Source organism: Nycticebus coucang, chromosome 21 (genome assembly GCF_027406575.1).
Source record: "Nycticebus coucang isolate mNycCou1 chromosome 21, mNycCou1.pri, whole genome shotgun sequence".
Lineage (NCBI taxonomy): Eukaryota > Metazoa > Chordata > Mammalia > Primates > Lorisidae > Nycticebus > Nycticebus coucang.
This window is the reverse complement of record NC_069800.1, coordinates 57,621,546-57,647,429: the sequence shown is the minus strand read 5'-3', so window position 1 is coordinate 57,647,429 and position 25,884 is coordinate 57,621,546. Positions and strand designations below refer to the sequence as shown.

At 45.2% G+C, this 25,884-nt stretch overlaps 1 protein-coding gene across 2 annotated transcripts in view; it reads left to right on the top strand.

The window, feature by feature from the left end:
* ZFP64 (ZFP64 zinc finger protein) overlaps positions 1-11,722 on the top strand; it is a 92,388-nt gene extending 80,666 nt beyond the window's left edge. For both annotated transcript variants that reach the window (XM_053574232.1, XM_053574233.1), the window contains 2 exons: positions 6,821-7,072; positions 10,506-11,722. In XM_053574232.1, coding sequence (XP_053430207.1) covers positions 6,821-7,072; positions 10,506-11,215 — 962 coding nt within the window. In that variant the 3' untranslated portion in view covers positions 11,216-11,722. The remainder of the gene's footprint in view (positions 1-6,820; positions 7,073-10,505) is intronic.
* The last annotated feature ends 14,162 nt before the right edge of the window (positions 11,723-25,884 follow it).

The window sequence follows — 25,884 nt, the reverse complement described above, 5'->3', positions numbered from 1 at the left end:
ACCTGGACAATATAGGAACCTCTCCCCCTGCCCCAACCAACTGCCTTTAAAAAAAAAAAAAAAAAAAAATGCATGGAGAAAAAAGGCTAGTTCCACTTGTAATGCAAGTGTCTTTTCAATAAAACCTATGTACCTTAAGTGTACTTCTTGTTTTCTCACATAAAACATTAAAAAGGCTTATTTCGGGGGGGGAGATTTAATCAGGTTTACTTTACTGCTTCATCCAAGGTACTCCTAAGTGGACCAGGCTTTTCTCCCCAGAGCAGGTGGCAATGCTGAGTGTGTTTACTGGGACAACGGGTGCCACTGCCCTGATTTGTGCTAAGGCTCCCGCAGATTTACCCTGCACCACTGCTCCTACATCAATGCAAATGTTGGCAGGACAAAGGCAAATCATTGTTTAGTATCTTTTTTTTTTTTTTCTTTTTGAGACAGTCTCACTTTGTAACCGTGGTAGAGCCATGGTGTCACAGCTCACAGCAACCTCCAACTCTTGAGTCAAGCAATTCTCTTGCCTCAGCCTCCCAAGTAGCTGGGACAACAGGCACCACCACAACACCCAGCTATTTTTTTTTAGAGACGTGGTGGGGGGTGGGGGGGCGTCTCACTCTTGCTCAGGCTGGTCTCTCTGTGAGCTCAGAGCAATCCACCTGCCTCGGCCTCCCAGAGTGCTAGGATTACAGTGTGAGCCACCGTGCCTGGCCTTGTTTAGTATCTTTAAAATAGCTCTGACCACGGGTCCAACTAGAGAAGTTTTGGGGATGCCTGGGCATCTACCAACTACACTTGGAAAACCGAGTTTGACACATAAAACAGAAGTGCACAGCAAATACAAAAGTGACCAAGAACAGGGCTCCTATGTGGCTGGTCTGCAGGCTCCCTGAGGACTTATTTTGGCAGAAAGTGAATTAAAAACAGCTGAGTTATGATTGCTGGTCTATGATCACCTCAGTGAAGTCTTTGAAAGGAAGGCCTTGAACTTGAATTGGTTCTTGTTTTCATCACCTTTATTCTAATGTTATGTTGCTGGGTGAATCAATGGGCTGCTGGGACCATTCTGGCCGGCTATTAGGACTAAGGTTAGTTCTTCACCTCGCCCTTCACAAATTCTAAGCACAGTGAGCTAAAATTAATCTATCACTATACTTGGAAATATAGGACAAATGCATGGTCTAGGCCAGTGGTTCTCAGTCTTCCTTAATGCTACACTGTATTTTCATTGTTACAAAGGGGTCATGACCCACAGATTGAGAACTGCTGTTGAGACAGGCAAATAAAACCACAAAGGAGGAAATATTAGTTAAATATCACTATGACAGGGAGGGAGGGGGAGGATGGGCGAAGAGAGGGTGATAGGTGGGATTACACCTGCGGTGCATCTTACAAGGGTACATGTGAAACTTAGTAAATGTAGAATGTAACTGTCTTAACACAATAACTAAGAAAAAACCAGGAAGGCTATGTTAACCAGTGTGATGAAAATGTGTCAAACTGTTTATAAAACCAATTATGGTGCCCCATGATCGCATTAATGTACACAGCTATGATTTAAAATTAATAAAAAAAAGAGAAAAAATAAAATATCACTATGACAACTACAAAAAAAAAAAATAGCTGGGCATTATGGTGGGCGCCTATAGTCCCAGCTACTTGGGTGGCTGAGGCAAGAGAATCACTTGAGCCCAAGAGTTACAGTTGCTGTGAGCTATGACGCCATGGCACTCTACCGAGGGCAACATAAAACTCTGTCTCCAAAAAAAAAGTATCCAAGAGGCCAGGTGCGGTGGCTCATGCCTGTAATCCTGAGCACTCTGGAAGGCCAACATGGGTGGATTGCCTGAGCTCACAGATTCGAGACCAGCCTGAGCAAGAGCGAGACCCTGTAAATAACTGGGTGTTGTGGCAGGCGCCTGTAGTCCCAGCTATTTGGGAGGCTGAGGTAAGAGAATCACTGGAGCCCAAGAGTTACAGGTTGCTGTGAGCCAGGAAGCCATGGTATTCTATGGAGGGCAACAAAGTGAGATTCGTCTCCAAAAAAAGTATTCAAAACATTGCAACATTGGATGGAATTAATATTTACAATCCATAAAGACTTCTACAAATCAAAGACAACAAATTGCAACAGAAAAGGATATGAACAGACAATTGACTAAGAAAAATAAATGCTATTAGTCACACAAAAAGCCCATAAGCAATGAGGTGCAAATTAAACACAATTACTATATTTTCTGCATCAAGCTGGCTAAAAAGAGCATAATTAAAATCATGAATCACAGAATACCAAGTATCACCATGAATTTAACCATTGTCATCCTCCTTGCCCACCTTCCAATTCAGAGAAATTTGGTTGTTTCAGGGGGAAGATAGATCAGAGATGTGTGGAAGGGCGACGTAAACCTTTAGAGTGCTGAATGAGTTGAGTGAGTTGTCTTCAGGCCCCTGGCTGACCTCTCATTTGTTCTGATAGCTCAAGTTGGTTCTCCTGCATTGCCTAGGTAAACTAACCTACGGAAATGAGAGTTCTTCTTTTTTTCTTATACTTGATCTTGAGTGACTTGGCTTTGGTGCTTCACTTCCAACTGGAGAACAGCTGGGAAAGTAAATCATCTACATCTTATTCATTATAATGGGATGCTTTCGTTTTTTACTATCATGTAGGATTAGAATCCCTGGGACTCTTGTGAAGATCACTTGCTACATTACAGTTTATTCTGGCTGGGTGCAGTGGCTCACGCCTATAATCCCGAGGCAGGTAGGTTTCTTGAGCTTAGGAGTTGGAGAGCAGCCTGAGCAAAAATGAGACTTCCTCTCAACTAAAAATAGAAAAACTAGCCAGGTATTGTGGCAGGCACCTGTAGTCCCAGCTACTCAAGAGGCTGAGGCAAGGGGATCACTTGAGCCCAGGAGTTTGAGATCGCTGTAAGCTAGGCTGACACCATAGCTCTCAAGCCTGGACCAACAGAGAAGCCTCTGTCTCAAAATAAATAAAGTTTATTCTTATTCTTCTGGGGGGGGGGGGGTGTTTTTGTTTTGTTTTGTTTTTGAGACAGTCTCACTGTCTCACCCTTGGTAGAGTGCTGTGGCATCACAGCTTACAGCAACCTCAAACTCTTGGGTTTAAGTGATTCTCTTGCCGCAGCCTCCCAGGTAGCTGGGACTACAGGCACCCGCCACAGTGCCCAGCTATTTTTTTTTTTTTTGTCATTGTATTTGTCATTGTTGTTCTGGAAAGCTCATTAGAGTGCTACAGCTGCCAGTTGTGTTGTACGTGGGTACTATAGGTACGCACCACAGCGCCCTAGCCACTGAGCCACAGAAGCCAAGCCCCTTCTGGGATTTTGTTGTTGTTGTTGTTGTTGGGGAGAGGTTGAGGATATTTAATCGGAGATGATGGTTGAATTTCAAGTGTTTGACCATTTTAAGATGATGCTGTAGCACTTATTTAGCCTTATTAAAGTAGGTTGATTTATAAGACTTATATATATATAAGTGCTATATATATATGTTTTTTTGTTTGTTTTGGGGGGTTTTTTTTCCAGTTTTTGGCTAGGACCAGGTTTGAACCCGCCACCTCCAGTATATGGGGCCGGCACCCTACTCCTTGAGCCATAGGCGCCACCCAAGGCTTTTGTCTTTTTATCCCACCTTGTATTGTTTTACTTGGTGTTGGTATCAGGTGTCTATTATATAGTGAGTAGAGGCGTTTTCAAATCTTTCTCTATGCTCTTAAACAGGGGACTGTGGAGATACCTCTCCCTGTAAGTTTGAGAGACTCAGGCATAGTCGGTAGCCCCCTGGAGTGGGATGATCCCTGGAGGCTAGGAGTTTAAAGTTCGGCCAGGTACAGTAGCTCACACCTATAATCCTAGCACTCTGCAAGGCCGAGGTGGGAGGCTCCCTTAAGCTTAGTCCACCCTAAGTAAGAGTGAGACCCCATCGTTACTAAAAATTAAAAAAAAAAAAAACTAGGGCAGTGCCTGTGGCTCAAAGGGGTAGAGCGCCGGTCCCATATGCCAGAGGTGGTGGGTTCAAACCCAGCCCCCGGCCAAAAAAACTAGCCAGGCATTGTGGTGGGTACCTATAATCCCAGCTACTAAGGAGACTAAGGCCAGAAGATTACTTGAACCCAGCAGTTTGAGGTTGCTGTGAGCTGGACTGATACCCCAGCAGTCTACCCTGCGCAAAACAGCGTGAGACTCTATCTCAAAAAGAGAATGTTCCTTATGCTATAATTATACCTGTGAATGGCCACTGAACTTCAGCCTGGGCAATATAGTGAGACCCCCCATCTCTTAAAAAGAAAAAAATACGGGGCAAGACATGATTGCAAGACGGACTTTACCTAACAAATACAATCAGTGTAACCTGGCTTATTGTACCCTCAATGAATCCCCAACAATAAAAAAAAAAAAAAAAAAAGAAAGAAAAAAATACTTTGGTATAACTTGTCAAGGATCCTTTGCTTATGTATGATTTTTACTTGGGAGCATGAAGAGATGGTAACAATTAAACTGAGTTAGCAATGTCTGACCAGTGAAAAGAGCTGTTTTTTATTCCAGCGTCCCCTCTCAGGCTCAGCTCCTATGATCTTCTCTCGGGACCCTGCCAGGTACCAGGTTCTCTGTCTAGACTAGCCAGTGAAAGCCTTCTTGACCTGCTTTCTGCCATGAATTCCTGGCCATTCCAGAAAGTCTGAAGACTCTTCTCAGAATCTTCTTTGGTTTCCCAAGATTTTTTTTTTTTTTTTTTTTTTTTTTTTTTTGTAGAGACAGAGTCTCACTTTATTGCCCTTGGTAGAGTGCCGTGGCCTCACACAGCTCACAGCAACCTCCAACTCCTGGGCTTAGGCGATTCTCTTGCCTCAGCCTCCCAAGTAGCTGGGATTACAGGCGCCCACCACAACACCCGGCTATTTTTTGGTTGCAGTTTGGCCGGGGCCGGGTTTGAACCCACCACCCGCGGCATATGGGGCCGGCGCCCTACCCGCTGAGCCACAGGCGCCAGATATTTTTTAAAACTATTTTTTTTTTTTTTTTTTTGAGACAGAGTCTCACTTTGTTGCCCTGGGTAGAGTGCTGTGGCATCATAGCTCACAGCAACCTCATTCTCTCGAGCTGAAGTGATCCTTTTGCCTCATTCCCAAGTAGCTGGGACTACAGGTGCCCACCACAACACCCAGGTACTTTTTAGAGACAGGGTCTTGCACTTGCTCAGGCTGATCTCAAACCTATGAGCTCAGGCAGTCGACCCACATTGGCCTCCCAGAGTGCTAGAATTACAGGTGTGAGACACCTTGCCCGGCCTTTTCTCCCTACTTTTAAATGGGATTGTTTGATTTTTTTTTTCTTATTGATTTGCTTGAGTTCTTTATTGGATGTATAGCATGCAATTTTTTTTTCCCATTCTGTGGGTTGTCTTTTTCTTTTTCTATTTGTTTCCTTGACTATGCAGAAGCTTTTTCATCTAATAAGTCCCATGTATTTATTTTTGTTGCTGTGATGGCTTTTAGCGTCTGCATCATAAATTCTTTGCCCAGGCCAATGTCTATAACAGTTTTTCCAACTTGTTCTTCTAGAACTCATAGTTTCGTGTCCTAGGTTCAGGTCTGTTATACATCCTGGGTTAATTTTCATGAGTGGTGAGAGCTATGGATCCCATTTGCTTTCCACATGTCATTATCCAGTTTCCCGGCACCATTCATTGAATAGAGATTCTGGTTATGTTTTTGTCTGCTTTGTAGAAGATAAAATAGCTGATGGCAATCTGAAGATGGTTTTATATCTGGGATCTCTGGTTTTTTATCATCTACTTCTAAGACTTAATAAATTTGTCTTAAGTGTCTCAGGTTCACCACCAAAGTGAACCTAATGAGCGGGAGGCACAGGTATTTTCTATGCCCTCCCCACCCCCACATGTGCACAGTCTTCCCCTTTATCAACAACCCCCCCCAGAGTGGTGTACTTGTAACCATGGAAGAATCTGGATTGACACATGCCCCAAGTCCATGGTTTACATTAGGGTTCACGCTTGGTGTGGTACATTCTGCAGGTTTGGACAAATGGATAATGACATGCGTCCACTAATGTCATTTTTTGATGTCAACTTACTAGAAATCTTATCTTGATATTCAGTTTTTATTTACTTAGTTTCCATTATTTGGTGTGCCCTAATGAGGGAAGTGTTTCTTTCTGGTTCTGGCTTTTCCCAAGCACATTTGGCCATTGGGTGGACTAATTTTTATTTGGGTATGATCAACGTGGAACGGCGCAGGGGACATGGCAGTGGAACCCACTGCGTGGTGGAGATGTTCAGGGCATGGGGTCCTGTTGTCCAGTTTGTCTCCAGCTGTCAGGCCCTTGTATGTGTAGTGTTCTTTCTCTGCACCCTCATCTACCTGAAGGCTGGAGGAGGTGCCACGCTGCCCTTTTCATAGAAGTGAGAAGAAGGAAGGGATTAAGCTCAACATTCTCTAGATGGTTCATCGATCAGTGGCCCGAAACCTAAAAGCCCAACACCAGCACCCCTTACCTAAAACACATCTATCACCAATCCCGTTTTCCCAAACTGGGTTTGGCTGATGATTTTCTCCATCAGTCTGACTTTAATCTGCCTCTTAGGATTTCTCCGTTTCTGAGCCATCAATGAATGGCACCCAAACCCTGTCTCTCTTCATGGCGATCTCGACTTCAATCTCCTTTCCACCTCTGTGTATTTGGACAGAAGGAGGAAGCAGACCCGTATGCTTAGGCTCCCACCTTGGTCGAAGTTCTCTAATAATCTTAAGAACCCCTTAAAACCCTGAATCCTTATGTGTTTGAAGGAGACAAACCACACAAGTGTGAGTTCTGTGACAAGTGCTTCAGCCGGAAGGACAACCTGACCATGCACATGCGTTGCCACACCAGCGTGAAACCACACAAGTGTCACCTGTGTGACTACGCCGCCGTGGACAGTAGCAGCCTCAAGAAGCACCTGCGGATACACTCGGACGAGCGGCCGTACAAATGCCAGCTCTGCCCCTACGCCAGCCGCAACTCCAGCCAGCTCACCGTGCACCTGCGCTCCCACACGGGTAAGTCCCTGACCTGGAAAGCTCAGGGCTTCAGCCCTTCTCTACTCTCCTAACCTTTGTCTACTTAAAACACAAGCGACTTAAATGACTTAGGGTGGTAGAAATAAAGAAATTTGGAGTTTCCGTGATTTGAGATTGTTTTGGGGGGGCTTTGGGGGATTACAGGAGGGGCAGAACATAGTTTGCAATAAAATATAAAACCCAACTGTCAGGACAGTCATAATTTGACAACATGGAATACAACCAGGATGGGTACCCAGTACAGCCACTGAGAAGCAAAGGGTGTATCTCCAACAAGTCTGACCTATTGGGTGTATCTCCAACAAGTCTGAGTGGGTCAGTAATTTATATTCTGATTTCATGACTGGCTTCAGAAATGTAGCTAACTCAGCTGACTGTAATAGTAAACTAAACTTCTAGAAACTTCCTTCCCTCTGTGGGACCTCACTGAAATGATAGGAACAACCTATCATGGTGCAGAAAAATGGAAATTGAGATGCTCATAAAGGAGGCTCATAAAATGAGAATTTTCAGTGAATTCATGGAAGATGGCAAGTGGATAAGAATTTGCCAGCAATTAAGGATGCATACAGAAAGCGGCTATGGCAGCAGACAGGTTGAAAGCAGCCACAGAGTTGGGAAAGCTCCCAACAGAGTTGGGTAACAGCCTTTCCAGCCACTGAGTGTCCAGAGAGCTCTGAACTTGGAATTAGCATGTAGACAACCAAGGCCACAAAGCTTGAGGGGAGAAGCCAAAGCCTCTTAGAAAAACTGCCCACTACCCCCAATAGCAGGCAAAACCCAAGGCGTCTGTCTAATCCTCAAACCAGTCTAGTCTACTCTTTCTAAATACACTCACTCAAGGATTATAAATTATTTGCAGGAAATGAATGAAATAAAATGAGCCATGTGTCATAAATAACAAGTCCTTGAAGCAACAGAGTAGTTGAGTAATATGCACAAGGGTGTTTACCTTCTAATTGGTGTCCACCCACTGGCAGAAATAATCTAAGTAGAGCTCTATGAAGAAATAGAATAGAGAGGTCTGAATTAAAACTGGGGTGGCTAGCTATAAAATTCCAAGAGATAAGGGGAGAAATTGGGTTAGTGAACTGAGAAGCAGCAGCTGAAAGTCTGGTTCCTGACCAAGTCTAAGAAGAAAAGAAAGTAAAAATGGGGGGTAGAGGGGAATCCTACATTATAAAGGGCTGGGAGAAAGAAAAGTCTCATGAGATTCTGATTAAGATAAAGGGAGTTGGCAGAGGCAATCTGTAATCCAGAAAGGCTGGATAGTATTGGTTCCTAGGACAGTACAGAACAGTGCCCTTAAAAGTTGGGAAGTGATTTTGATCTGAGAATTTTATACCCAGCCAAACTATCTCAGGTATGATCAGAATAGAATGACTGAGTAAAGGACTCGATTTTATTCCCAGCCACCATATTAGTGGAAGTTATTTGAAGATAAATGCTAACGAAGGAAGGAAGAAAACAAAATCTGGCATGAGATATGTGTGAATATCTGAATATAGCTAACTGAGGATTTTAGCAAAGTGAAATATCAGGATGATACTTGTACAGATAAGAAAAAATTAAGTCAGCAATTCAGCAAATCCACTTAAAGGTTACATGACCAAGAGACTGAATAAGTTCTGAAATTGAGATTCTGTTTTCAAGAAATATAGTCCAAGTGGCTGGACACAGTGGCTCACACCTGTAATCCTAGCACTCTGAGAAGCCGAGGCAGGTGGATTGCCTGAGCTCATGAGTTTGAGACCAGCATACACCAGAGCAAGACCTCATCTCTTAAAAAAAAAAAAAATTGCCAAGTGTTGTGGTGGGCGCCTGTAGTCCCAGCCACTTGGAAGGCTGAGGCAAGAGAATCACCTAAGCCCAAGAGTTTGAGGTTGCTCTGAGCTATGGCACCACAGCACACTACCAAGAGTGACAATGTGAGACCGTCTCAAAAAAAAAAAGAAAGAAATAGTCCAAGAACCCAGCTAAAATGTGGCCCAAAGTAAGCGTGTAAGAGGAGACCCCATTAGCCGGCTGTAGTAGCAGGTACGCATAGGGAGACTGAGATAGGAGGAACTCTTGAGCCCAGGAGTTTGAGGCTGCAGTGATCTGGGGATTATACCACTGCACTCCAGACTGGGTGTAGAGTGACCCTGTCTCAAAAAAAAGAAAATATATATTTTTTCTTTTTTTGGAGACAGTCTCACTTTGTCACTCTCAGTAGAGTGCTATGGCATTTTAGCTCACCGCAATCTCAAACTCTTGAGCTGAAGTGATGCTCTTGCCTCAGCCTCCTGAGTAGCTGGGAATACAGGTGCCCACCACAATGCCCAGCTATTTTTAGAGACGGGGTCTCACTCTGGTTCAGGCTGGTCTCGAACTCCTGAGCTCAGGCCAACCACCCGCCTCAGTCTCCCAGAGTGCTAGGATTACAGATGTGAGCCACCACGCTCGGCCTTAACAAATAAGTAAAAATCTGTGGTAGTGACGTTATCCACTGGCCCAGATGTGACAGTGGCCCCGTAAGGAAGCAACTGTAATCCTGGTGCAGTATTTGGCTCTGGTGACTATCACATTCCCATTCACAATTTAAATATTTGCAGTTTGATTCTTGAGTTGATCTGAAAAGAACTAAAGTATGGGGAATTCACGAGACAGAATGGAAATGACCTTGAACTGAAATATGAAAATAAAGCTGCTCTAACAAGTGAGGAATCAAGTGTAAAGAAGAGGGAACCATTAGACGCAGGATGAGGCTGGGACAGGGATCCGTGTGCAGGATAAGATTCTTCTCTTCGCTATGTTCAGCTGCTGAAGTTTGATGTAAGAACCTTCAAAACAATTGAAAACCCTGAGCAATGCCTCCAGGGACTATTGTGAGCAGACTGTGGCTTTTCATTACTTGTCCCCTGTTCCTGCTGCCATATTCGTATGTTAATTTTATAAATTCAGTAGGTAGTTTTAAAACTAAAACTTGTAATATAACCCAATAAAGTGGCATAGCTTTAAACAGTACATGTGTGGTCATAGTCTGAGCTTGATCCGGAATGGTTGTATGTAACTTAAGTCTCCTATGTTCAATTCTGAGATGTCAAGTTGAATGAGAATTTAGATTTAAAACTGAAATGTCAAGAGTAGGGACTTGGATTCTATTATTCCTGTGTTCAGATCCCTGCCGTTTGACCTCTCTAAGCCTCAGTTGTCCCATCTTTAAAATGGAGGCAGCAGTACTCACTGATAGGATTGTGAAATCGGGTGAGTTAATACGGGTAGTAAGTGGCGTCATTCTTGGGAGATTGCAAGTAGTTAGAATTCAGAGGACCCAGCCACATCATGTGGCCAGCTGTGTTGACATGGGTGGGGAGGGGGGATCTGTGTTGCCTGCCTGCTCTAATGGAAACACACCTTCCATTGTTGCTAGGGGACACCCCCTTCCAGTGCTGGCTCTGTAGCGCCAAGTTCAAAATCAGCTCAGACTTGAAAAGGCACATGATCGTGCACTCGGGGGAGAAGCCCTTCAAGTGCGAGTTCTGTGACGTCCGCTGCACCATGAAGGCCAACCTCAAGTCGCACATCCGTATCAAGCACACGTTCAAGTGTCTGCACTGCGCCTTCCAGGGCCGGGACCGGGCCGACCTCCTGGCGCACAGCCGACTGCACCAGGCCGACCACCCAGAGAAGTGTCCCGACTGCAGCTACTCCTGTTCTAGCGCCGCCGCCCTGCGCGTGCACAGCAGGGTCCACTGCCAGGATCGTCCCTTCAAGTGTGATTTCTGCAGCTTTGACACCAAGCGGCCCAGCAGCCTGGCCAAGCACATCGACAAGGTGCATAGGGATGAGGCCAAGACAGAGAACAGGGCCCCACAGGCCAAGGAAGGGCCCAGGGAGAGCAGCTCTCCACATGTAGCCAAGATAGTGACCCAGAGGGCCTTCCGCTGTGACACCTGCGGTGCCTCCTTTGTCAGGGATGACTCTCTGAGGTGCCATAAGAAGCAGCATAGTGACCAGAGTGAGCACAAGAACTCAGACCTGGTCACCTTCCCTCCTGAAAGCAGCGCCTCTGGGCAGCTCGGCACCCTGGTCTCCGTGGGACAGCTCGAGGCTCCCCTGGAGCCCAGCCAAGACCTTTAGTTCAGCCAAAGGGATTGTCTGCTGGTGGGAATTCCAGACCATTGCTGTTGCTCAGAACTCCAAGGCAAGGCCGTTCAGCCAGACTCTGGGCATGGTACAGAGCTGACCGCTCCAGCTTCAAGGCCTCCCAAGCCATGGCTGGGGTGACAGTGGTGTGAGGACAAAGAGATGCTATGGAGACACTTCTCCACACCCCCATCTTCCCTTTTTCCAACTCATTGTTCACAGGTTCCCTGGGCACTGCTCTATCCCATACGGATAGCTGCTTCGTGATGGATTCCAATTTTAAAACTGAGCCATCTCTGATGGAATTAAACTAGTTAGATGACATAGAAAACTTAAATGAAACTTATCAGTGGGAAACTCCCCTTTAGTGGGAAGGGGCATCCTCGGAGGGTCTAGGGTGGCTGGAGAAGTTGTTTCTTAACCTGGGTGGTCGTGAGTGTTCACCTCACACATTTGTGTGGTTTCTTACCATTGTCTTACAATAAAGGCAAACTCTTGGTAGAACAATGTAAAAGGAGCACTCAAGTCTCTGCATTCCCCCATAGAGAGGTGATAGGGATGGGGGGTTCTCGATCCCTCATCGGTTCAGCAACTTAATTATAAATACATGTGGGATTTTCAGTGAGTACCACGCAAAGTGACACACAGTGTGACCTGGAGGGGGCGCCAAAGATCAGGCTAACAGTAACACAACCTGTCCTTAACAGATCATTGAATTCAAAATTCCATGTATTTTTATTTGTGAAGAAAAACCTGAGAGGCCCAGGTATGGGCGCTTGGTTCTGGGATATGTGATGTGTGGTACAACTTCAAACCAGCATCTTTTTCATCGTAGAAAACAACTGAAAATCCAACCCTCTCATAAATGGACCTTTTACTTAAGCTTTAAGAGGCTATGGAATTTGAGTGGATATATAACTTATTTGATCTACTTTTTGCCATTTTTTTCAAATACTGCCTTTTTAAAATACAAATTCTTGTGTGCTCTTAAGCTAAACATCTATGATTTTTTAAAACATTAAATGGAGCCATTGTTTTTGGTAAACTAGTAAAAGGATATGAAAGCAAACATTTATAGACTGTATACAGGGGACTATCTTATGACATAGTTACATAGCTTATTTTGTTAATGACAGTTTGGACAAATCTGACTGCTTGTTTTACAACAGGTGTATGATAGCATATTATTTGAATCTCTGTTGTAAGAAAAAAGATTAATGATGGCAGAGACCCAAGGTAGAGTTCATCACTCCTTTGCTTTTGAGCTATTGTTTCTGATCAGAAAAGTGTTTAGTTACTGAAGGCGGGTGCTGTTGGATAGATTCTATTGTTACTTTTCTGCTGTCTGTCATGAGTCTTATCTGCGTTTCTATTCTAGAAACAGAAGGGTTGTTGACCTTTTAAGTGGGAACCCATAGATCGAAATCACATAAAGGTCCCTTGTACTTCTGGTGTTATAGCTCTTCAGTTAAACAGGAAAGATACCAATCTTTTTAAAAGAAAGCAATTTTGTTGACATTTACATGGACTTCAAGGCTTTTAGATCCAACCTGGTATGTCCTAGCAAATATGGATTTCAAATAGAACAGAGGTGAGCAAAACGCTCTGGGCTAGATGGCACACAAACTTTATGGCCACCCTGTATTTTAGCTCTGATTTTGGCACTAAATCAACCATAGACTATAAGAAAAAAAGTGTCTGTGTGCCAATAAAACTTTACAAAAACAGGTGCCCAGCTGGATTCTGCCCAGTTCATTAAAAACCAAACCTTGCATATGCTGAGGGTGGCGGGTTCAAACCCAGCCCCAGCCAAACTGCAACAAAAAAATAGCCGGGCGTTGTGGCGGGTGCCTGTAGTCCCAGCTGCTTGGAAGGCTGAGGCAAGAGAATCGCGTAAGCCCAAGAGTTAGAGGTTGCTGTGAGCCGTGTGACGCCATGGCACTCTACACTCTACCTGAGGGCAGTACAATGAGACTCTTCGCCTGTGGCTCAGTGAGCAGGGCGCCGGCCCCATATGCCAAGGGTGGCGGGTTCAAACCCAGCCCCAGCCAAACTGCAACAAAAAAATAGCCGGGCGTTGTGGCGGGTGCCTGTAGTCCCAGCTACTCGGAGGCTGAGGCAGGAGAATTGCCTAAGCCCACGAGTTGGAGGTTGCTGTGAGCTGTGTGATGCCACGACACTCTACCGAGGGCAATAAAGTGAAACTCTGTCTCTACAAAAAAAATAAAATAAAAAAAAATAACAAACAAACCTTGCTGGAGGGTTCTGATCTGAAACAAAGTAGCAGGTGGCGCCAGTGCTCAGTGGGTAGAGCCACGGCTACCCAGAGGCTAGTGGGTTGGAACCTGGCCTGGGCCTGCTAAAACAACAATGACAACTGCAACAAAAAAAAAATAGCCAGGCGCTGTAGCAGGCGCCTGTAGTCCCAGCTACTTGGGAGGCTGAGGCAAGACAATCACTTAAGCCTAAGAGTTTGAGGTTGCTGTGAGCTATGATGACACCAGTATACTCCAGCCTGGGGGATAGTGAGACCCTGTCTGCAGGGAAAAAAAAGATTTCTAGAGATAAATATGAGTTTTTTCTTGGTGGTGGTAAAACTGCAAGGGGGTTTTGGCCTCAGTCTAGTTGCTTGTCAAACAAAGATCCAATTATTAAGCTGAGAATTGTCAAGGAAGAGAGGAATTTAATACAATAGACTTCGTGTTGGGAGAACTGGAGAAGCTACCTCAAATCCACTGCTCAGACCAATGGATGGCATGGGTGTTTTAAGGTGGGGCCATGTGCCTTGGGACTGGGCAAGCCAGGGATGAGTCCTGGCTTTAGGAAGTCTGCCCAGGGGCCTTCAGAATCTCCCTTGTCTTGGAGAAAATGGTCAAACCTGGACAACTCTCTAAAGGTCAAGAAGTTACCCGAGAGGATTATAAAAACATACAGGGGGTTATTGGTATTTGTTCACGGAGCTGGTTAGGCCACCGATGGATGTGTCCTGGGTTAGGTGTTGAGAAAAGAATGGACCCTTCTGGCCTCTATTCAGATCAGTAAAATCTGTAAAATCCCTGGTAAAGAGTCCAGAGATCAAGGCCATACACTTTTGCTTCTCTGCTCAAGGTCTCTTGCTGCTTTTTAGATGCTGTAGAACATGTTTTTAAAATTTGTCCCTGTATAAAGTACTTCTACGAGCAAGCATGGACCCCAGCGCTGTTGCCTTCACAACTCAGCGAGACACTGAACCCCTGAAGCCTGACACCACGTGGAGACCTTGACCTGGTTTCGCCTCCTGGAAGCTGGTGCTCTCCTGAGCCAAGACTGAGGTGAGGTGCAGCCCTCACCTCAAGCACAAAATTTAAGGGAGAACCAAAAACCTCAGTCATCAAATCATGTGTTAAAATCAATGAGCTATAGCCCCGTGACTCAGTAGCTTGAAAGTTTTATCAGAGTTGCCCTGCAAACAGGGCAAAGCAGGCCCTTGCAAGTGTGGGGCTGAAGTTGATGTTTTGTTCACAATGGATTTCTTTTGCATTCTTAGATGTTTTGGGGGTTTTTTGTTTTTGTTGTTGGTGTTTTTTACAGGTATTGGCCTGGGCTGGGTTTGAACCCGCCACCTCCGGCATAAGAGGCCAGCGCCCTACTCCTTTGAGCCACAGGTGCCACCCTTCTTTTGCATTCTTAAAAAAACATGCATTACAATATTTACCTTGATCTACTGAAATTCAGTAGGATCACCATAAATTTATGCCTGAGGCCCCCTGCCTCTCCCACCACACCTCATCCCTGCCCCTCTTTCAAATGCAGATGTTGAAGATGAAAAGGAAGAAATTTCCTAAAACAAAACAAATCTAGATGGTGAAGATAGAACAATCTCAAAGAAAAAAAAAAAAGAAATTGCCTTTTTAAAAATATTTAACTGACAAAGACTGTATGTGTGCAATGTGAAGATTGGATATACAGAAGCCTCATGTAATGACCACCACGGACTAACCACCATCACCCACCCAGGCTAGGCCTGAGAGCCCAGGACTTGTTCATTGCATAACCTAAACTATATCCTCAGATTCCCCAGCCCCTGGCGACTACCCTTCTGTTCTGGGAAACCACCCACCTTGTGGTGTAAGCCTGTGGAGCTGGACAAGGAGGTAAGATAAACCCTGCCTCATCCAGGCAGGGATGGATATCATCTGAGTCTCAGTTTTCTCACCTATAAAATGGGCCATGTCAGGCATTGGGCCCAAAAAGAAAATCTACTAGCTTAACAAAGCAGAAGTTGGCTTTCCCTTGTGTCACTTTTTTAGAGGAAGAACTGCCAAGCACTAGTGCTGTGGCCCTTTGCTTGGTAGAGATCACGGCCTTTTTTCCCACACCCCCTGTCCCAGGTCTTCAACCAGGGCAGAAGGCCTGCCCCCTGCTCTTAACACTGCCAGAAAGTTGCACACACAACTTCTGCTCACCTCCCCACCCAGTCCCACGTCATACCTCTGCAAAGGATGCTGGGAAGCAGATCCCTCTGGAATGGGCTTGTGCCTGTTGCAACCTAGAGGGAGATGCAGGACCAATGAGTGTCCTCGGCCCTCCTGGAGGGAATGGGCTGATTCAAGGGGGGGTGGCTTTTCTATGTTACCCCTGGCACAGTTCCTGAAGACCCTGATGCAGGTATCTCTGTTTCATCAGGACATTCTTGGGAGCATCTGTGCCTCCCCTTGTGTGAGCCTGTGGCAGTCTTCCTGGCTGGTCTGCAGCTCTGGGCCAGCTGTTCTCCACCGTCAGTACCTGCTGCAGTCCCCGGGGAGGCCTTTCAGCGTTTGATCTCTCTGGAGAAAGGGGCCTGGGCATTGGTACTTTGTAAAGTTTCATAGGTGATTCTCTCTCTCTTTCTTTTTTTTCTTTTTCTTTTTCTTTTCTTCTTCTTCTTTTTTTTTTATTTAAGTGTGCTGCAAAGTTTAACTACAGGTTCAAGTGTGCCGTGAGATAAAAGGTTGAAAAACACTGCTTTTGGCCAAGATTAGGCTAGGAAAGTATATGTTATTTTGTATTAGAAAAGGGAAGAGAGTGGGGGGTGAAAAGGGGGGAAATGGCAAGAGAGAGGAGTGAGAGAATGCCATGGCACCCCAAAGGGGGAAAGAAAGAACGCCAGCCTCACAGGGGATCCTCATGTGTCACCAGGGCAGGAAGAGCTGCATGGGTTGAAGAAGCTGGGCCATTTTTTTGAGACGGAGTCTCATTATGCCGCCCTCGGTAGAGTGCCTTGGCATCACAGCTCAAATTCTTGGGCTTAAACAATTCTCTTGCCTCAGCCTCCCAAGTAGCTGGGACTACAGGCGCCCGCCACAACACCAGGCTATTTGTGGTGTTGTTGCAGTTACTGTTTAGCTGACCCGGGCTGGGTTCGAACCTGCCAGCCTCGGTGCATGTGGCCGGCATCATAACCACTGTGCTGCGGCCGCTGTGCCAAAGTTGGGCCATCTTCATGGGCCTGTGACCTGTGCTGCATTTGGCTGCACTCTCTGCTGTCGCTATGCAGGTATTGAATTCTTTTGTTTGTAAGAGACCCGTCTCTGTTACCTGGGCTGGAGTGCCACAGCGCAGTCATAGCTCCCTGCAACCTCAAACTCCTGGGCTCACGTCTTTAAATTCTTAGTTTCTTGAATAAGGTGGCTTGCATTTTTAGTTTGCATCAGGCTCTGCAAATTCTGCAGCCATTATTCTAAAGGAAAGAGAACACACACGAGAGGGAAGCCCGCGTGCAAGACTGGTCATCAAAGAGGGGCCGATGTGTACGGAAGATCTTGTATGTGTTTTGTAAATAAAGCTACAGTTAGCTACGATTTCCCATTTTCCGTATGTATGGAGACTTTAAAGGTGACTTTTGGGACACCCTGTATTTAGGATCTGGCCCTTTGCAGAAAAGACGAGAGCCCCCCTGCTGTAACTTGCCACAGTGGGCGCTCACTGGACCCGCACCCCCATGCCCTCATCTCCTGAATAGCGTGTGCTGGACATCTAAGTACTTTGCCTTCTTCCTTCCTTTGCACAGATTGTATGAAGGAGGCTTTCCCCTCTTTATTTCACATGAGTCAACTGTGGTCATGGAACTTGCCCAAGGTCACAGAGGTCCCCGGCTCAAGTGATCCTCCCGCCTCAGCCTCCTGAGCAGCTGGGACTACAGGCGCCCACCAAAACACCTGGTTAGTTTTGTGTTTTTGGTAGAGAAGGGGTCTGACTCTTGCTCACACTGGTCTCGAACTCCTGAGCTCAGGTGATCCACGTGCCTCAGCCTCCCAGAATGCTGCAATTTCAGGCAAGAGCCAAGGTGCCCAGGCCATTAAGGCCTATTTCAAATGCTACCTCCTAAGCCTGCCCCAGGCAGAAGTATTTTTTCTTTTCTGTAGCGGATAATAGCTCTCACAAAATCCTGCTTTTGTGTTTGTTTCATTTATCTGTTTCTTTCTTTCATCCCTCCAGGGGTAAATACCTCTGTGGAGACATAGGCTGTGAGGTCTGGATTCGGTTTCACAGGCAGACGTGTGTCTTCCAGATTTGGTGTATGAGACACCAACATCGTGTGTCTGTGTGTCTGTGTGTGTGTGTGTCTGTGTGTGTATGTTACAGTTGGGAACTGTAAAACTGCCTCTGATGTCCACGTGGTTTTACGATTTCATGTAATGAAACCATCCCAGTGCTGAGTGGCTATTGGTATTTGAGGTTAGATGAGATATTTGCAAGGTGAACCACATTCTGGTATTGAAAATGCTCTGTCCTTAAAATCTATCAATATTTTAAAGTAACTTCGTTGGTTTTTTTTTGTTTTCTTTTTTTGAGACAAGGCTCACTTTGTCACCCTCAAGAAAGTGCCTTGGGATCACAGCTCACAGCAACCTCAAACTCTTGGGCTCAAGTGATCCTCTTGCCTTAGCCTCCAAGTAGCTGGGACTACTGGCACCCACCACAATGACTAGCTAGTTTCAGAGACGGGGTCTCGCTCTGGCTCTGGCTGATCTCTTAACTCCTGAGGCTCAGGCACTCCACCTGCTTTGGCCTCCCAGCGTGCTGGGATTACAGGCGTGAGCCACCATGCCAACCACTTTGTTTTGTTTGTTTTGTTTTATCAAAAAGCAATATGTGGTCACTAGTGGAAACACAGAAAAGCAAAATAAAACATATGATCCAGTCACAGCAGCATCTTGGTGTTAGGGGCACCTCCAAATAACTCAGAGGCAAGTAAGGAACTTGCGATTTTCCCCTTGTTGTAAATACTATGATGAACAGCTTTCTAGAAAACTGCAGAGTGCATCTTTCTTTCCTAAAAATGAATCTCAAATATAGCCTGGGCTGGGTGCAGTGGCTCCGCCGTAATCCTAGCTCTCTGGAAGGCCAAGGCTGATGGATTGCCTGAGTTCAGGAGTTGCAGACCAGCCTGAGCCGGAGTGAGACCCTGTCTCAAAAAATAGCCAGGCATTGTGGCACCTGTAGTCCCAGCTACTTGGGAAGCTGAGGCAAGAGAATCGCTTGAGCCCAGGAGTTTGAGGTTGCTGTGAGCTGTTATGCCACAGCACTCTACCCAGGGCGACAGCTTGAGGCTCTGTCTCAAAAAAAGAAAGAAAGAAAATTTAATCCTTTACCCAGAAACTGGTGAAAGAGAATCCTATGCTTTATTGGGAGCCAGATTGATCAGAGGACAATTCAGAAATAGCTACCAAAATATAAAAATAAAAACTCTGATATTTTTGACACAGCAATTCTATAGGAATTTCTCTCATGGAATTAATTTGGTTAAATATGCACAGGAGGGCGGTGCCTGTGGCTCAAGGAGTAGGACGCCAGCCCCACATGCCAGAGGTGGTGGGTTCAAACCCAGGCCCTGGCCAAAAACTGCAAAAAATATATATATATGCACAGGAATATGTACAAGGTCGTTCAGAGCAGCATTCTCCATAAGAGCGATTGGTGGGACGCAACCGAAATTTCTGTGAGGACAGGGCTGGTCAGGTTAGTCTGCAGCGGTGTGGTGGATGACCACAGGAGTCTTAGAAAGGTAGGGTTGACCTTGTGTGTTGACCTGGAGTGTGATTGAAGGTCACTTATTAATACTAAGTGACAAAACAAGTCTCAGAGCCCTCAGTGGACATTATATAATACCCATTGTTGCTTAAAAAGAAGGAACATTTATATTCTTATAAGACATGAAATAACTTGAATGGCAGCTAGCTCGGGGAAGTAAACTGACAGGCCCGCCTGTTAGGATTTTGCAACAAGCAACTATTGCATAAAAAGTAAAAATAACTCTTACATTTATCTACCAGGTTCTGATTGATTCAGGCAATGTCGATGTTCTAAAAATATACATTAATTGAAATACATAAAATCCTTTTGAATGTAAAAATTCTGGGTGGCGCCTGTGGCTCAGTGGGTAGGGTGCCGGCCCCATATATCAAGGGTGGCGGCTTCAAACCCGGCCCTGGCCAAACTGCAACAACAACAAAAAAAATTCTATGAACATCACTTCTCTCAGATTTTACTTCTTCCTTCAAGAAGTTGGAAAAGTCATACACACACACACACTTTCTGCCTCTGCACTGACTTTCCCCTTCCCACCTTTAGACTTTTTTTTTTTGAGACAGAGCCTCAAGCTATCGCCCTGGGTAGAGTGCCGTGGCATCACAGCTCACAGCAACCTCCAACTCCTGGCTCAAGCGATTCTCCTGCCTCCGCCTCCCAAGTAGCTGGGACCACAGGTGCCCACCACAATGCCCAGCTATTTTTTGGTTGCAGCCGTCATTGTTGTTTGGCAGGCCCGGGATGGATTCAAACTTGCCAGCTCAGATGTATGTGGCTGGCGCCTTAGCTGCTTAAGCCACAGGCACTGAGCCTAGACGTTTTATTTTTTTTTTTAAGAGATGGGCTCTGTCACCTAGTCTGGAGTTCATTGGTACAATCATAGCTCACTGCAGCCTAGAAGTCTCAAGTGGCTGAGACTACAGGCACACCCTACTGGCAGTTTTTGTAATTAAAAATAATGCTGCATTTATCATTTTGATGCTTAAAGCTCTTTCCGTATACACAATTATTGTCTGCAGACAGATTCCCAGAAATTGAATTACTAGGTCAAAGGTTATGAACATTTTTAAGGCTCTTGCTAAACGTTGCCAAATTGCTTTCCACAAAGGTTCCACCGGTTTATGGTCATTAGGCTAAAAGGCCCAGTTTTCTAAATTAGGTATTATTTTGTTAAGTACTATATACTAATTTTGATAAACTGATAATCATTATAGTTGCCTTCTTTGGTTATTGTTGAGACAGAGTCTCACCCTGTGCCCTGAACAGAGCGCAATGGGCATCATCATAGCTCACTGCGACCTCAGACCTGGGCTGTGAGCATCCTGCTGCCTCAGCCTCCTGAGCTGCGGGGATTACTGGCACTCACCACGGTGCCTGGCTGGGTTTTTGTTTTTGTTTTGTTGTTGAGTTGAGGGCCTCATTCTCGTTTAGACAAGTCTCAGACTCCTGAGCCCAAGCAATCCTCCCACGTCAGCCTCCCACAGTGCTGGGATTACAGGCGTGAGCCACTGCACCTGGCTGATAATCAGTATAGCCTTGATAACTCTTAATGACATTAGTAGAGGAATTTTTAAAAATCTATGCAAGATTATTATTTTGCATCAAGTGATACATAGTATATTAAATAAAAGTATAACAAAAAATATCAAGGATCATGAGTGTTCTGATGACCTGGTGTCTGTATGCAAGTATAAAATGTCCTGACCCCTTCATCAGACGATGTAGTCAGTTCTGTAAGCATGAAATAATTTGAATTTTCACTACTTTTTTTTTTTTTTTTTTTTTTGAGACAAAGTCTCACTTTGTTGCCCTGGGTAGAGTGCTCTGGCATCATAGCTCACAGGAGCCTCAAACTCTTAGGCTCAGATGGTCTCTTGCCTCAGCCTCTCAAGTAGCTGAGACAACAGGTGCCTGCCACAACACCCAGAAGTTTTCTTTTCTTTTTTGTTAAGACATGAGATCTCGGCTTGGCTCCTGTAGCACAGTGGTTAAGGCACCAGCCACATACAACGAGGGTGGCGGGTTCAAACTTGGCCCAAGCCTGCTAAACAACAATGACAACTGCAACAAAAAATAGCCAGACGTTGTGGTGGGCACCTGAAGTCCCAGCTACTTGGGAGGCTGAGGCAAGAGAATTGCTTAAGCCTAAGAGTGTGAGGTTGCCGTGAGCTGTTATGCCATGGCATTCTACCCAGAGCAACATGGTGAGACTCTGTCTCAAAAAAAAAAAAAAAAAAAAGACATGAGATCTCTTGATTGGGCTGGTCTTGAACTCCTGAGCTCAAGCAATCTGCCTGCCTTGGCTTCCCAGAGTGCTAGGATTGCAAGTGTGAGCCCCTGCACCTGGCCAACTTTCACTACTTTAGTACATAACTATGATAACCAGCAAAAAGGGAAACTATTAAAAATCTGGATTTTTTGCCCCCCAAATGTTGAGAATTTTTCCCTTATGCTTTGATTTGCTCCCACAATATCAATATCACTCATAGACACATCACAGGACTCAGCAAAGGCTGTAAATTCTAACTGGTCAGTGATGTTCATGAAAACCCAAAGCGGCTGACACAATCGGTGATGCCTCTTCTTGAAACTGGTCCAGCGGGGAACAATTTCCAATCGATTATCTTTCATTGCTAATAGCCTCGAAGGCGGTTTCTATTCCTGTGTTTAAATGTACATGGGAGCTGAACAAAGCAGCTATCTGGGGAAGGCAGTGGGGGTGGGTGCCACAATAAAATAAATGGACAGCTTTGCTGGATTTTCAGTAACTCGGAGGGCACCCTGACCAGCAGAAATGTGGAGCAGGTGACAAAACTCCTTATGTCAGAAAGTGAGTGGGGGCCTTGGAGAGGGGTGGGGAGGGTGGAGGGAATCCTCCCCCAGAGATCCTCTAACATGGGATGTATTTAAAAGGAAGGCAGGAGAAATGCAAATCCTGCATCTATTACGGGCTCCTCCCTATGCTGTCATTTCAGTGACCTCTTTTAATTCTGTGGGGAAAGATTCAGTATTGCTACAAAGTAGCTTCGTTGTCAGAATAGCTGAAAATGCCTGTTGGGAATAATCTAATAAAGAGCATAAGCGCATTTAAAGATTGTATGTGGCTTGTCAGTTTCATTTTTCAGATAGTGAATCCTGGAACCCAATCGTACTCTTTTCATATATGGGATTCTACATAATCTGACACTGAGTGAACAAAACCTTCGTATTCTGATCTTATCCCAAAATGCCTGTACTGATGCCACAGCCATCATGAAGGATGCCTTGCTCATAGACTACTCAATAGGAAGCAGAGAACGTATGAGAAGTTGGTTCCTTCAGTTCAGAAATATTTACTGAGCACATACTATGTGCCTGGTATCGTGTGAGATCGCTGAGAAGTGTGATAAAGATAAACTAAATAAAAAATTCAAAATAAAAGATAAACATTTTATTCCTTTCAAGTAATTTTATTTCTTTTATTGTTATTATAAGTAATATGCAATCTTCAAAAGATTCAAACCTGGGCAGCACCTGTGGCTCAGTGAGCAGGGCACCGATCCCATATACCAAGGGTGGCAGGTTCAAAACTAGCCCCAGCCAAACTGCAACAGAAAATAGCCAGGTGTTGTGGTGGGCACCTGTAGTCCCAGCTATTTGAGAGGCTGAGGCAAGAGAATTGCCTAATCCCAGGAACTAGAGGTTGCTGTGAGCTGTGATGCCATGGCACTCTACCGAGGGCGACAAAGTAAGACTCTGTCTCAAAAAGGAAAAAAAATTCAAACCTTATATATTTTTTTTCAAACCTTATAATTTAAAAAGAGAAAGGTGAAGGGCAAGTGTGTAATCTTACCACACCTGTAATCTTACCACTCTGAGAAAAAAAAGTTTCCCCTTTTATTAAAGGTGCTTTTTTTTTTTTTTTTTGTAGAGACAGAGTCTCACTTTATGGCCCTCGGTAGAGTGCCGTGGCCTCACACAGCTCACAGCAACCTCCAACTCCTGGGCTTAAGGCGATTCTCTTGCCTCAGCCTCCCGAGTAGCTGGGACTACAGGCACCTGCCACAACGCCCGGCTATTTTTTGGTTGCAGTTTGGCTGGGGCCGAGTTTGAACCCGCCACCCTCACCCTCGGTATATGGGGCCGGCGCCTCACCCACTGAGCCATAGGCGCCGGCCTAAAGGTGATTCTTAAAGCTAAAGGACTAGGGGTGTTTTGTTTTGTTGTTTTGTGACAGAGTCTTACTCCATAGCCCTGGGTAAGAGTGCCATTGCATCATAGCTCACAGCAACCTCAAACTTTTGGGCTTGAACAATCCTCTTGCCTCAGCCTCCAAATAGCTGGGACTACAAGTGTGGGCCACTGCACTCAGCTAGTTTTTCTATTTTTAGTAGAGATGGGGTCTCACTCTTGCTCAGGCTGGTCTCCAACTCCTGAGCTCAGGCATTCCACCCACCTCAGCCTCCTAGAGTGCTAGGATTACAGGCGTGAGCTGCCGTGCTCAGCCTAAAGGACTTCTTTTTTCCCTCTGTCAATCTCTAAGATGTAGAACAGTGCCTGGCACACACAGGTGCTCAAATACTTATTTAATGCATGTAACACTACAATTGATCAACATTTCACCTGCCTCCTTCCTATGCTTCCTATGGTTGGAGGTCTGCTTCCTGTGTTTGAGAGCTCTTTTAGGGCCTGGGTTATCATTTCTTGCTTGTACCTAGCCCCCTAAAACAACATCTGGAACATAGTAGGTGTTCGGTGTATGTTTGCTGAATGAAAACATAAGCGAACTTCACGTATTTTAAAAACCTCATTATGGATATTAGCTACTAGCTGGTTATGGGGATTAGATGAAATTACATAGCAAAAGAATTTTTTTTTTTTTTTTTTTGGCCGGGGCTAGGTTTGAACCCACCACCTCTGGCATATGGGACTGGCGCCCTACTTCTTGAGCCACAGGCTCCGCCCAGCAAAAGAACTTTTTAACTGAGTATTTTCTGATGTCTATTTAGTGTCTAGGGCACAGTATTTCATGTCTATAATCCTAGCACTTTGGGAAACTGAGGCAGGAAGATGGCTTGAGGCCAGGAATTCAAGACCAGCCTGGGCAACTTAGTCCTCATCTTCCAAAAATAAATAATTAGCCAGGCATGGTTGCACATACTATAGTCCCGCCTACTCTGGAGGCTGAGGCAGGAGGATCACTTGAGCCCAGGAGTTCAAGGCTGCAGTGAGCTGGGATGGAGCCATTGCATTGCAGATTCTATTTCCAGGTGATAGCCTATCCAAATAAAGAAACTAGATTTGGAAGTTCGTTCTGAGTTAGGGACCAGCACTCTCTGTCAGTTCTCTGCCTCACCTTAAGATGTCACTGCATGACTTGGGCCACAGCATTTCCACTGAGTATTAGGAAAGGGCTGGGAGGTCAGGACAGGAAGGGAGGAAATGACCCAGTGTTGTGAACAAATCTCCCACTTCCTCCAGTGCCTAGCAGACAAGGTGACAAGGCACTGATGTGCTCCACCAGGCTTCATAGGCCACTCATTAGCACACCTTATGTTCCAGAACCCTGGAACTAGCAGTTTTCTGCTGCAACCAGAGCCTTAATAAATCAGGCTATGCTGGGTAAATCATGCCACGTGGGGATTGACTGCCTGCAGTGGGTCCAATATTGTCCCTAGGTCGCCACGACAGGCTCAAGAGAAATGTTCAATGGGCCAGGCAGGCGTGGTGGCTCCCGCCTATAATTCCAGCACTCTGAGAGGCTGAGGTGGGTAGATTGCCTGAGCTCAGGAGTTTGAGACCAGCCTGAGCAAGAGCGAGACCCACTCTCTACTAAAAATAGAAAAAAAATAGCTGGGAGTAGTGGCAGGTGCCTATAGTCCGAGCTACTTGGGAGGCTGAGACTAGAGGATCACTCAAGCCCAAGAGTCTGAGGTTTCTATGAACTGTGATGACATAGCACTCTACCCAGGATCACAGAGTGTGACTCCGTCTCAAAAAAAAAAAAAAAGTGCTCAATGATTTTCTGGAATAGAGAAAAGGCCACTAGTGAGAAAACTGGTAAAACACAAATAAAACCTCTAGTTTAATTGACAGTGTTGTAATGTTAGTTTCTTACTTGGATGAATATGCCATGGTTATCTAATATGCTAACATTAGCAGAATCTGGGTGAAACCTATATGAGAACTCCGTGGACTAGCTTTGTAATGTTCCCATAATTCTAAAAGCAGTCCAAAATTATGATTAAAAGTATACAGACAGTATTGGCTTGGGTGGTCTAGATATACGTTCTAACCCTCCAGAGGCAGTGATGAAATCCCTGAAATCAAACAGACCTGGGAATGAGTTTCTGTCCTCATCACCTACCAGCTGTGTGTCTTTGGGCTAGTGACTTAATCTCTCAGAGCCTTAGTTTTCATATTTTTAAACAAGGCCCATCTCAGAGGGCTGCTGTCAGGACTCCATAGATAACACACAACACGGCTCCTAGTATGTACCAGCATATGGTAAATACGTAACATGTCAGCTTTTTCCTTCTGTCATTTCAGAAAAAGGAATAATTGAGCTTAAATATTGGGAAAATAAATAATGAGAGGTGCAATTTGTAAGAGGTTATTGGAGTTGGCTAGAGCTC